This window comes from Lepidochelys olivacea (genome assembly GCF_965140295.1).
Source record: "Lepidochelys olivacea isolate rLepOli2 genome assembly, chromosome: 6".
Classification (NCBI taxonomy): domain Eukaryota; kingdom Metazoa; phylum Chordata; order Testudines; family Cheloniidae; genus Lepidochelys; species Lepidochelys olivacea.
In genome coordinates this window covers 68,326,267-68,337,813 of record NC_140416.1, presented here as the reverse complement: position 1 = coordinate 68,337,813, position 11,547 = coordinate 68,326,267, and the positions used below count along the sequence as shown (strand labels likewise).

The 11,547-nt window shown below is 48.6% G+C and overlaps 1 protein-coding gene across 3 annotated transcripts in view; it reads left to right on the top strand.

Moving 5' to 3' along the window:
- Positions 1–259: 259 nt before the first annotated feature.
- Positions 260–11,547, top strand: part of SPINT1 (serine peptidase inhibitor, Kunitz type 1) — a 30,264-nt gene continuing 18,976 nt past the window's right edge. The window contains exons 1-2 of one of the 3 annotated variants that reach the window (XM_084630640.1): positions 260–675; positions 859–1,325. In XM_084630640.1, the coding sequence (XP_084486766.1) occupies positions 902–1,325 (424 nt within the window). In that variant the 5' untranslated portion in view covers positions 260–675; positions 859–901. Of the gene's footprint in view, positions 676–699; positions 1,326–11,547 lie in introns of those variants that run through there. The other 2 variants (XM_084630638.1, XM_084630639.1) reach the window with 2 other exon arrangements.

Sequence of the window (11,547 nt, the reverse complement as noted above, 5' to 3'; positions counted from 1 at the left end):
GGTGGTCTACCCCTGTAGGAATCATGAGGAGAGCAGTGCAGGCTGCTTGGAAGTCTGCCCACCATGCAGGTCTCTCAGTTGGAGTGTGCGGTCTGTTGCTTTTTGCTCAGCAGATCCCTCCTCCTTTGAAGAGGTGAAAGACCCTTAGCAGCCTCTTCTCTCCCCTTCTCCTCCCTCTTGTCTAGTTAGTCAGGTATAGAGGGGAGTGACTTGATTTCCCCCCCCCCCCCTCAGGGAGTTGGGTTTCACTTCCTGCACCCGGATCTCCTCCTTTGTCTTTTCCTGCCTGTCTGCTCCTGAAGGACACACCTAAGGTGCAGGCAGAGAAGGGGTTAAAGGTGGATGTGCTCAGAGGAAAGGGAAACACCCTACGCTGCTAGGCTCTGAGTCAGTTTCACCTGAAACTCTACAGGTGGTGGTGGTGGTGGTGAAGAGAAAAACAGAGAACAGGCACACGGAGTAGCTACTAGAGGGGGGAAAGGGAAGCGGGACCCATGCCGTAGGGAGAGGGGAAAGTCAGACAAAGCTGTAGGAACCTGGGCTGGAGGCCTCACCTCGGCTGCTAAGCAGGCAGAGGACTGGGCTGTATTCAACAAAGAAGAATCCGGAGGCGTCACACCTCCACCTAGAACCTACTGTCGGAGCAGAACATCCGGGGCCGTGGCGCTTGGGAAGGTCGGTTTTATATTAATGATGCTTCGTTAATAAGTTAAATGGGGCCACAAGGAGCGGAAAACTGAGGGCTGCAATATGACCCCTCTCCTCCGCGTGTGTCCTAAAGAGCCAGGCAGAGAAACGGTTACTTTGCCAGCCTTTTAACTTGTCTTCTCTCACCTCCTCTCCTCCCGCGCCACCCAGGAAGAGCAGAGCTTGGAGACGGAGAGAAAAGACCCGCGTTAAGATGGCCAGCGGCAGAGCCCTGCTCCAGGCTGGCCTCCTGATCCAGCTGCTGACGGCTGCCGTTCTGGGGCAGGAGGGAGCGTCCTTTGGCGAAACCTGCCTGGCCCATTTCACTGCAGGGATGCCTGAGTTCGTGCTGGACAGTGATGCCTCGGTGAAGAACGGGGCCACCTTCCTGTCCTCCCCCCGGGTTCATCGGAGCAAGGACTGCGTGCGGGCCTGCTGTAAGGAGCCTGCTTGCAACCTGGCCCTGGTGCAGCAGGACCCACCCGGGGAGGAAGACCGCATCCAAGCCTGCTTCCTCCTGGACTGCCTCTACGAGCAAGCTTTCGTCTGCAAGTTTGCCAGGAAGGTGGGCTTCCTCAACTACGTCAGGAGGGAAGTGTACGATGCCTACGTGGACGTGCGGGAGCAAGGATCTGGTGGTGAGCAGACACAACGAGCGTGTGATTGAATTTGCTGTTGGGTGTGTTCATTTAAATCTGTCTGGGGCCTTCTCTCCTCCTTCCATTGTAAACGGGGTGGCTGCATTGTCAAATAGTTGGAGTAAGGGTCTGAGAGTTAAGGCTCTGCCGCTGGTTCACTCCACAACGTCAATCAGATGCCTTAAACTCTGTGCCTCAGTTTACCCAGGGAGGAGAGATGGGGTAATACAGTACTTCTCTGAAGGGGCTCACTGAGTGCCAAACATGGTCTTGATGTGGTACAAAAATAGAGTAAGATGTGGTCCTTCCCACAAGGAATTTAGAATAGAAACTTGAAAGCACATTAAATCTAAATATTGTAATGTTTTTAGCCATGGTTCACTAATAGCTGAATTGTGAAGGGGCTGGAGGCAGTGAGGGGGTTCTCCGGTATGGAAACTATTTCCCCTCTTGGAGTGGTAAAGTCTGGATCTGCTTCGGTGGCAAGGCCTTTCTGTTTTGCTAGGCTTTTGGTGGGCAGGAGTGAATTAGTATTTGGATGGGTTGAGTTTTTTGAATGGATTTCAGGGAGTCTTTTATTTGGATTTTTGGATCCTAACTGTTTAAGTGAAAATTTTATAAAGGTTGCATCTCTGTATAGGGCACTGGATGGGAAGCACTTTCATAAAGTAAAATCACCTGTAATTAACCTCTTGTAAAGCATTTTGAAGTCTTCTGCTGAAAGGTACTATAGACATGCAAAGTATTAAGATATATAGCTATGGGTCTGGCACCTCCTTTTTCTCCTCCTCACCCCCCCCAAATGTCTTACAGTACTGGAGCCTGTTTCATAGTTGGATCAGATCTCTGGTCATGTACTGGCTTTTTAAATCTATGGGGTTCGGACCCAACAAGTTGGTAGGTTACAAGAGGCTGTTCTGAGGTTATTTGAATATGCTGATCTTCCTTTTCTCCCCTCCCAAAACAGCTGTGGGTTGGAGGGGGTGGCTCTATTAAGAGTACCAGCTTCTAAGGACACCAGTGTGGCAGGTGTATGGGCAGGTAGTCATAGGCTCTCCTAGGTGAGTTGAGAGGTCTCTGATGCCATGATTTCTATTGGAAGTTGCAAGAATACCAAAAAGACCCCATGTGTGCTGGAAACATAAGTTCAAGAGCAGGGAAAAGTGGAATTGATTAGTTCTGCTATCTGTAGAAGACAACACAGAGGAGGGAATTCAAGAGGGTGTAGCTACCCAAACAACTCCTAGTAATCCTTCCATGCTGAGTCTTGAATGTTACTACCTATCACCGCTTCTCTCACACCGCTGCTAGGATGTGTATCTCCTCTCATTGTAATATGTCTGTTGTTCATCTCTGCTTGATCTCTCCTATGCCTTGATTGTAGGCTGAGGTCCTTCCTTCTCAAAAACAAAGATGAGTTAAACCTGTTACTCTGTAACCAATATCCTACAAACCAAGGTGTGGGGCATAGATATTAATCTTAACTAACTTGTAAATGTTATGTTCTTCCCTTTTCCCTCTGCGCTTAAGTCTTGTTGGTTCAACACATTTATCCCAAAATAAGCAATGCCAGAAGCCTCCCTCGATGGTAGTTCAGAAATCACAGAACAATGCATTCTGGGATCTCTCCAGTGCCACAGGAAGTACTAAAGAAACTTATGAGAGGGGAGAAAAACGATGAAGGGTTCTGTTGGGAATGCCACCCAAAAGCTGCTTAATAGGGCGTTCAGCTCCTCTCTCATGCTGGATTTTACACCATGTGGATGCTGGAAAGACTTCATTCCATCCAACATCCCCCTGTCTTAATTTCCTACTTGTACAGTACTTGTGACAACATAACCATAGCACAGAAACCAGGAAGTTTGCAGTCCCTATTTTCTCAGCATCCTAGTGAGACAACTTTGTTAAACTACAATGCTGATGACACTCTTGGGCGGAAAGCATGTTTTCCTACTCTTAAACAAGTTTTAACTGGCAGCAAAATCTTTGCAGTTTAACTTAGGTGAAACAGAAGGGTTGCTGAGAAGAGACACAGGATAATTACTGACAAACATTCCAAGCCTGAGAAGAAGGGTGAAAAATAAAGGATGACCAATCAAACTATATTAGATGGTGCCTAGTTTACAGTAGGATTGTTTAGACATTCTAGAACTTTTGGTTCAGAGCCAAAAAATACTACACCGTATGATGACATAACTAGGTCATCAGAAGCGGAATTCAGCATAGAATAAAGGTCTTGTTTTAGCAGGAGAGGTGAGTGCATCACTTCCACTGCATGGGCGAGAGGAGCAAGATTGCAAGGGTGTATTTCCAGGACAGCAGATTGCCTCTAGTCAATGGCTGCACCTAGCTGGTGCTGAAAAGGGAATTAGTAATGTTTCCTTTTAAGACCTTTTCAAGGAGCTATCATAGTATTACTACTTATATAATATTAGGGTGGCCAGGTTTTCGACAGGACCCCTGGTCGAAAATGCACCCTGCTGGCTTTGGGCTGTTAAAAGTCTGGTCGGTGGCACAGCAGGGCCAAGGGAGGCTGCCTGCCTGCCCTGGCTCTGTGCAGCTCCCGGCAGCATATGGCATGTCCGGCTCCTAGGTGCAGGGGTGATCAGGGAAGCTCTGCGCACTGCATCCCCCCCACCCCTCAGGGCTGGCTATGCAGCTCCCATTGGCTGGCGCTTGTGGGAACGGGCAGTGCGCAGAGCACCCTGGCCCCTCCACCTGGGGGCCGCAGGGACATGCCAGCTGCTTTCGGGAGCTGCACAGAGCCAGGGTAGGCAGAGAGCCTGCCTTAGCCCAGCTGTGCCGCTGACCGGGAGCTGCGGAGGTAAGTGCTGCCCGGCTGGAGACTGCGCTCCGATCTCCCTCCTGCATCCCAATCCCCTGCCCCAGGTTGGAACCCTGTCCTGCACCCTAACTCCCTTCCAGAGCCTGCACTCCCTCCCTCACCTTGACTCCCCTGCCCCAGCCCTGAGCCCCCTCCCGCACCTTAACTCCCTCCCAGAGCCTGCACCCCCTCCCGCATCCAACCCCCTGCCCCAGCCCTGAGCCCCCTCCTGCACCCCAAACCCCTCATCCCCACCTCAGAGCCCACACCCCCTGCCCCAGCCCTGAGTCTGCTCCTGCACTCCGAACCCCTCGGCACCAGCCCAGAGCACCCTCCTGCACCCCCCAGCCAGAGCCCTCACCACATCCCATCCCACACCCCAACCCCCTGTCCCAGCCCAATGAAACTGAGTGAGGATTTGGGAGAGCCAGCAGCGGGGAGAGGGGGAATGGAGTGAGTGGGGTGGGGCCTCAGAGAAGGGGTGGGGCTGTTCAGTTTTGTGCTATTAGAAAGTTGGCAATCCTAAATAATACTGACATTCCGTGGGTTAGTCTTGCAGTAGAGACTAGACAGACCATACAGTCTTCACAAGTTGTACTACAGTTGTTATGCTAGAGCTCCAGGATGCAGCACTATTTGAGACTAAACTAGGGGTTGGCAAACTTTTTGGCCCAAGGGCCACATTGGGGTTCCAAATCTGTATGGAGGGCTGGGTGGGGAAGGCTGTGCTTCCCCAAACAGCCTGGCCCCTCCCCCCATCTGCCCCCTCCCACTTCCTGCCCCCTGACTGCCCCCCTCAGAACTCCCAACCTGTCCAACCCCCCCTCCTCCTTGTCCCCTGACTGCCCCCTCCCAGGACCCCCCGCCCCAACCGCCCCCCCCCCCGGACTCCACCCCCTATCCAACCCCCCCGATCCTTGTCCCCTGACTGCTCTGACCCCTATCCACACCCCCATCCCCTGACCACGCCCCCCCCTCCCTGAACCTCCACTCCATCCAACCGCCCCCTGCTCCCTGTCTCCTGACTGCCCCACAGGACCTCCTGCCCCTTATCCAACTGCCCCGTGCCCTTACCATGCTGCTCAGAGCCGCAGGACTGGCAGCCGCGCCGCCCGGCAGGAGCTCGCAGCCCTGCCAGCTGAGGCTGCTGGGGAGAGGGAACAGCAGGGGAGGGGCCAGGGGCTAGCCTCCCCGGCCGGGATCTCAGGGGCCGGGCAGGACAGTCCCGCGGGCCGTAGTTTGCCCACCTCTGGCCTACGCACTATTGCCAACCCCCAAGCATTAAAAATTATGAGTTAGGCCCTAATAAAATCAGGAGACTGATGTAAAAATCATGAGATTTGAAAAATATATTTGGGGTTCTCTCTGGCTTCTGGATTCTGAGCCTTTACTAAACACTTGGGTTGTGCTTTTCTAGTCATATTTTTTCCCCCCTGCAATAATGAAGGCTAAAACTTTTCAAAATGAAAGCTGCATTTCTCCTGCCATCTTGTGATTCCAGCAGCGGGGGCTTTTAGAAAAAATCCCCAACTCCTGAAACTCAGGATAAAATTGCAAGAGTGGGGAACACTGAGTCTAAAATATAACTTTGGGGTCTCCTCTAAGAGTGTGTTCACTGTGCTAGGGGGATGCTCTGATTTAACTGGGTCCCCTATTAAGGCAACAATCATCATCTGCTCCCTCCGACACACAGGCTAACTGCTCTCCTGAGTCTCTGGTCATATTATTATCCTTGAAGGCACAGCATGTGTTCCTCTGCCATTTCAAGCACAGACTTTGTTCTAAGGCTTCTCTCTGGCTCTCAAGGCAGGGCTCACTGTGATTTTTACTAGCAATAATAGCGTGCAAAGTTTAAGACTACAGAGGTTTATTCTGGATTTAGGCAAACCAGTTTGGGAGTGGAAAATAACTTCCCTGAACCTTGACCCATTTCTAGAACTGAATCTTTTGTTAATATTGTGAAATACTTGGTTACACTTGATTTGCCTCCAGTTTGTGTCTCATGACAGTTAACCTGCAGGACTCTGGAAATGCATGTTCTCACCAAATTTCCAACCCAGATTTGCAGATTCAAGGTTCAGCTATGTAGCCAAACTGTAGGCTACTTCTCTGAGCTGATACCCAGCCCAAATGCTCTGGACTAGCTTCCATTTTGTAATAAATGTAGCACAGCTATGCCTATCGAACAGAGCCTTCTCTCCTGCCTTTAGTGAATAACCTGATATGAGATACATCATGCTCCCGTAATGGAGTCTGCTGGCTTCTACAAGCCAGACTGCTCATTAAGCCTGTTGCCTAAGGCATTTTTTGTTTGTTTTTTTTTCAGCTGAAAGAGCCCCTGCATCAGGTGGGGCGGTTGCTCTATAATTAAAGGTGCAGTACACAGATGCTTGACCTCTACACACACTTGCTTGGTCACTATTGATTGACCATGCTGGGAGCAGTGAGCATGTATCTGCCTGAGGGTAAAACTTGGTGCCAAATTGATCCCAAATTAATGAAACCAGCAAAAACAAAGATCAGCAGAAGAACCTTCCCCTGGGAATTCCCTCTATGCTTCAAGGAAATAATGTTTGCCTCTCACAAACCCTGAGCGGTGTGGCAAGCTGCTTTAATAAAGCAGTGACCCTTGAGAAACACTTCCGTTGGATTCAGAGTAACAGCCGTGTTAGTCTGTATTCGCAAAAAGAAAAGGAGTACTTGTGGCACCTTAGAGACTAACCAATTTATTTGAGCATAAGCTTTCGTGAGCTACAGCTCACTTCATCAGATGCATTCAGTTTTCTTTTTACTTACTTCAGTTGGAGTGAACAAGGTGGAAGCACTGGGAGTCCTGTTGGGTTGCCCCCATGGTTATAATGAGATTGGGCTTGAACTGCAGTGAGCACCCTTTTAAAAACCCTTATGGAAAAATCCTTAATACGTTATTACAGAATGAGAATCTTTCTTCAGAACTTTTAAACCAACTTTTATAATGCTTCTGTAGCGGGGATTATTCTCTGTTAAATTATGTACTTTTTGTAATACCTCTGTAGCTCACGAAAGCTTATGCTCAAATAAATTTGTTCGTCTCTAAGTACTGCCACAAGTACTCCTTTTCTTTTTGCGGCCTGTAGGAGGTATTCCTGAGAGATTGCTTCCAAACAAGGAAATATTGCATTTTCCCCTCTCGCCCACGCATTTTTATTTGTATTCCCCCACCTCCTTCAGAAGCATTTTTTTTTCCTTAATGAAATTCAACTCCCTTCTACCTGGCAACCACAATGTTCCCATTCATGACATTGGCTTGTTACTGTGAAGAGAGAAACACTCTCAGGAAATTATTTGCTTCTGAATACCTTCCTTGGGGAAGTGATGAAAGAGCAGTGTACTTTGTATGGGGAGTGTTTGTTTAGCAGTGGTACACAACTTCATTGTCGGTCTCTGTCTGGTTATGTGTATAAAACTACCTTGCTAATCAGTTTTTTCAGCATGTTTGTTTGGGTAGCATTTGACTCTTAAGATTTCTAGAGGGAAAACTTCCTAATTCTGATCAGTGCAGATTTTAAATCGTTTTCCGGTATCTTTCTAAATACTGCTTTATAATCTCAGTATTGCCAGTCTCTCACTTTCAGAAATCATGAGATTGGCTTAAAAAGCATGAGATTAAAAAAAATCAAAAGATTGAGTCATTTTTATTTTCCTTTTGCTTTTTTTGCCTTTTTTCCCCCCCTCAAGCTTTTCTCTGAAATTATAAGGCTAGAAACTTTTTAATATTATTTTAATGAAAGCTGAGATTCTCACATAACTGCATGACTCCAGGGGGCTGGGCCTTTTGGAAAAACATCAGGTATCATGAGACTCATGATAAAATCATGAAAGTTAACAACAGCTTTTATTACTTGTTTATGTACATTTTTCTGAAACTTTCTATACTCAAAAGCACTAAAAATTCCAGCAGTTTTCCTTTTTAATGGAGACTTTTCGAAGGTGTAAGTAACAAATTCTCTTAACTTTGTGGAGTTCTGTTTGCTGATGGGTTCACATAGGAAAATTACCTTCCAAAAGACACTTCCTGTTGCTGATGATTGTCCCTGTCCAGGGAGCATTTGGTTGTAAAGATTAGCTGGAAAATGATTTCAAAGCAAACACAAATTCTAGAGGTAAGAGAGAATTTCATCCAGCTGCAGGTGAAGAATGTTACAGCTTGCGCAAGTGTCAGAGTCAGTTCCTACTTGAATGAGCTGGGCTGACAGTAAGGGTTCTCTCTAAATAAAAAAACCCGTTTTTTTTTTTTTTTCTGAAGGTGTTGAGTAGTCACAAGTCCAGCTGAGGTCTATGGAGGAAAGAAGAGGATTCTCAGCACTCTGAAAACCAGACCCTGAATGTCTGGTAAAACTCCTTCTCTCCTTGTTAGAGACTTTGCTTGTGTGCAAGTGATTGGCCTTTTTTTTTTTTTTAAATGGGGATGACGAGATGGTGATGGAGGGGACTGGCTGAGTCATAGAGATGGAATCTAGAACTGAACTGACCTGTTAGTCAGGGTGACTCAAAGAGGAGAAAGTGCTGCTGCTCTACCCAGAATCCTGGGGGAGCTGGATGTAAGTGCTAAACTGATCTGCAGTGAAATATTTGGCATGTGAATGGCCTTCATTAGATTTCTTGGAAGCCATGCTGTCCCTGGCAAATGCAAAGCCCAAATGGCTGTGCAGGTAAAATGAATCCTTCCTCTTCCCTGCCCTGCCAACAAACCAAACTCTGACAACTCATCAAATAGCAGCTGGAGCCTTTTGTCTGTCCCTACTCAGGCCTTTGATCCACAGAGTGGCAGATCTCCCTGCAGTGCCTTTGCCATGCCAATGTGCCTCTCCTTCCAAGGGGAGATCTCCTCGTGCAGCCCCCTGCCCGCCTCAGCCTGTGAAATGGCCCCACAGCATTGCCACAGTGTTTAGGGCTTCTGTTCATATGGTGGGAGTTCAGTACCTGGCCTGAGTGTCACACTCTGGGTGTCTGGGCACTACACTGAGTGCCTTTAACCTGTCTGTTTTATAAGTACCAGCACATGCTTTTCCGGAGATCATTTAAGGCTCTCATTAATTGTGGAGACATGTAGAAATGTCAGCTGAAAAAACCTTGACGTGTTGAAAGTTCATAGCCTGTTGCCATGGATATAGTCCAGTCGGACTGGTCTCATCCTAATAGTTACTGATAGGTGTGTCATGGTGTCAACCAGACCTTTATGTTGACAGGGGGAGGTGGTGGGAAATAGTCTTCAAAATAAGTGTGTGCCATTAATGCGGTGTACATGGGAGGGCTGACAGTGACATGCCTCTTATTCAGTAGCTTTAATTGCTGTGTGCAGGAAGGGACTGGAAGGGACCTCGAGAGTCATCTAGTCCAGTCCCCTGCACTCATGGCAGGACTAAGTATTATCTAGACCATCCCTGACAGGTGTTTGTCCAACCTGCTCTTAAAAATCCCCAATGATGGAGATTCCACAGCCTCCCTAGGCAATTTATTCCAGTGCTTAACCACTCTGACAGTTTAGGAAGTTTTTCGTAATGTTCAATCTAAACCACCCTTGCTGCAATTTAAGCCCATTGCTTCTTGTCCTATCCTCAGAGGTTAAGAAAAAAAATTTTTTCTCCCTCCTCCTTGTAACACCCTTTTATGTACTTGAAAGCTATTATCATGTCCCCTCTCAGTCTTCTCTTCTCCAAACTGAAAAAACTGGGTTTGTTCAATGTTCCCTCATAGGTCATGTTTTCTAGACCTTTAATAATTTTTGTTGCTCTCCTCTGGACTTTCTCCAATTTGTCCATATCTTTCCTGAAATGTGGCACCCAGAACTGGACACAATACAGTAGATGTGCTATATCTTGAATTTTTATTTTCTTTTTAAGGAAGGCTTTTGACGCAGTCCCACATGATGTTCTCATAAGCAAACTAGGGAAATGTGCTCTAGATGAAATTGCTACAATGTGGGTGAGACACTTCCTAGGGGTATGCAGCCTTGTGTGGCACCTTGACACCACCTGCCTTTACCGTGAGGAAGCCTTGTCTTTGCCTGCTGTGGGTCAGCGCCCCATCTCCACAGGCAATACAAGCATTCCCCACTAGGTCTCCCAGGCCCTGCTGTCACTTGACAGGTTAGCAATTAGCACATTCAGTCCCTGGTCCACTGGACCCTCCTACCATTCACAGATTTGCTGTTTCCAAAGACACAGTGCACCCCAGTTTACCAGTCCCACTTCAGAGCACCGCTCTGCTGGATACACAGCACTTGGATATGTTTACAGTGAAATCAAATATAACAAACCAAATATTGCTCACCCAAAATGCTTGCAGCACTTTACAGCCAGACTGGCTATGTCCCTTCTTTCGTGAGACAAGCATGCTGTCATCTGGCCTCTGTGGTCAGGTTTCTAGGTGTCTTGTTTTTGACCTGAAAGTTTGGTTGAAAAGGGGAACCTGACAGTGTCTGGTCAGTACTACTGACCAGACACCAAAAGTCCGGTTACCTGAGTAACTGTCCGCAGTCAGCTTCTGCTCTACCGTCGAGAGTGGGAAGAGCAGCTGCTGCGGGAGCTGGAGGAGCTCTCAGGAACTGCCTGGCTCCAGCGGAGAGAGGTACTGGCGGCCAGCACCTGGGGGGAGGGATCCTGAAGCTCGCTGCCCAGGCCCCTCTCTCAGCCTCCTTTGTGCCTTGTCCCTGGAGTGCTGCCCCCATCCTGCCCCAGTTGCGCCTCCCTCCCCACCCCCAATTGTGGCTCTTCCTGCCCCAGTCACACACCCTAGAACGTGGCTCTCCCCTTGAACGTTCTGTCCTGGTCACCCCTCCACCCCTCGAGCCCTGCTCAGCTGGCGGAGGGAGGGAGGCAGAGAGAGCAGTGGGCGATGGAGAGGAGAGGCAGAACAGGGAGAGGGCAGGAAGGGGAAGAGGCAGGATGGGCCAGGGAGGTTCCAGCGCTCAGTGTCCATTTTTCACAAATTAGAAAGTTGGCCACCCTACTCCTTGGTGAAGGACCCAGTGTGTCACTTTGCACTCCAATAGACCAGAACAATCCTTTGTCTGTAGTGATAAACTGTTTGTTTAGTTCTGTAGATTTCTTCTCCTTTTATCTGTGGCTCTGTATGCACATAGGCCTACATAGTGAGGCATAGGATACACCGATGGCCAGGCAGGAAGCTAAGTCTTTGTTGCGTTCTGCCTAAAAGGAACATTTTGGAGGTATGTCACCTCCTGCTGACCTTAGGCTTGGCAACTTTCTAATCCCACAAAACCAAACACCCCTGCCCCGCCCCTTCCCCGAGGCCCCATCCCTGCTTGTTCCATCCCCCCTCCCTCTGTCGCTTGCTCTCCCCCACCCTTAATCACTTTCACCAGGCTGGGGCAAGGGGTTTGGGTTTGGGAGGATG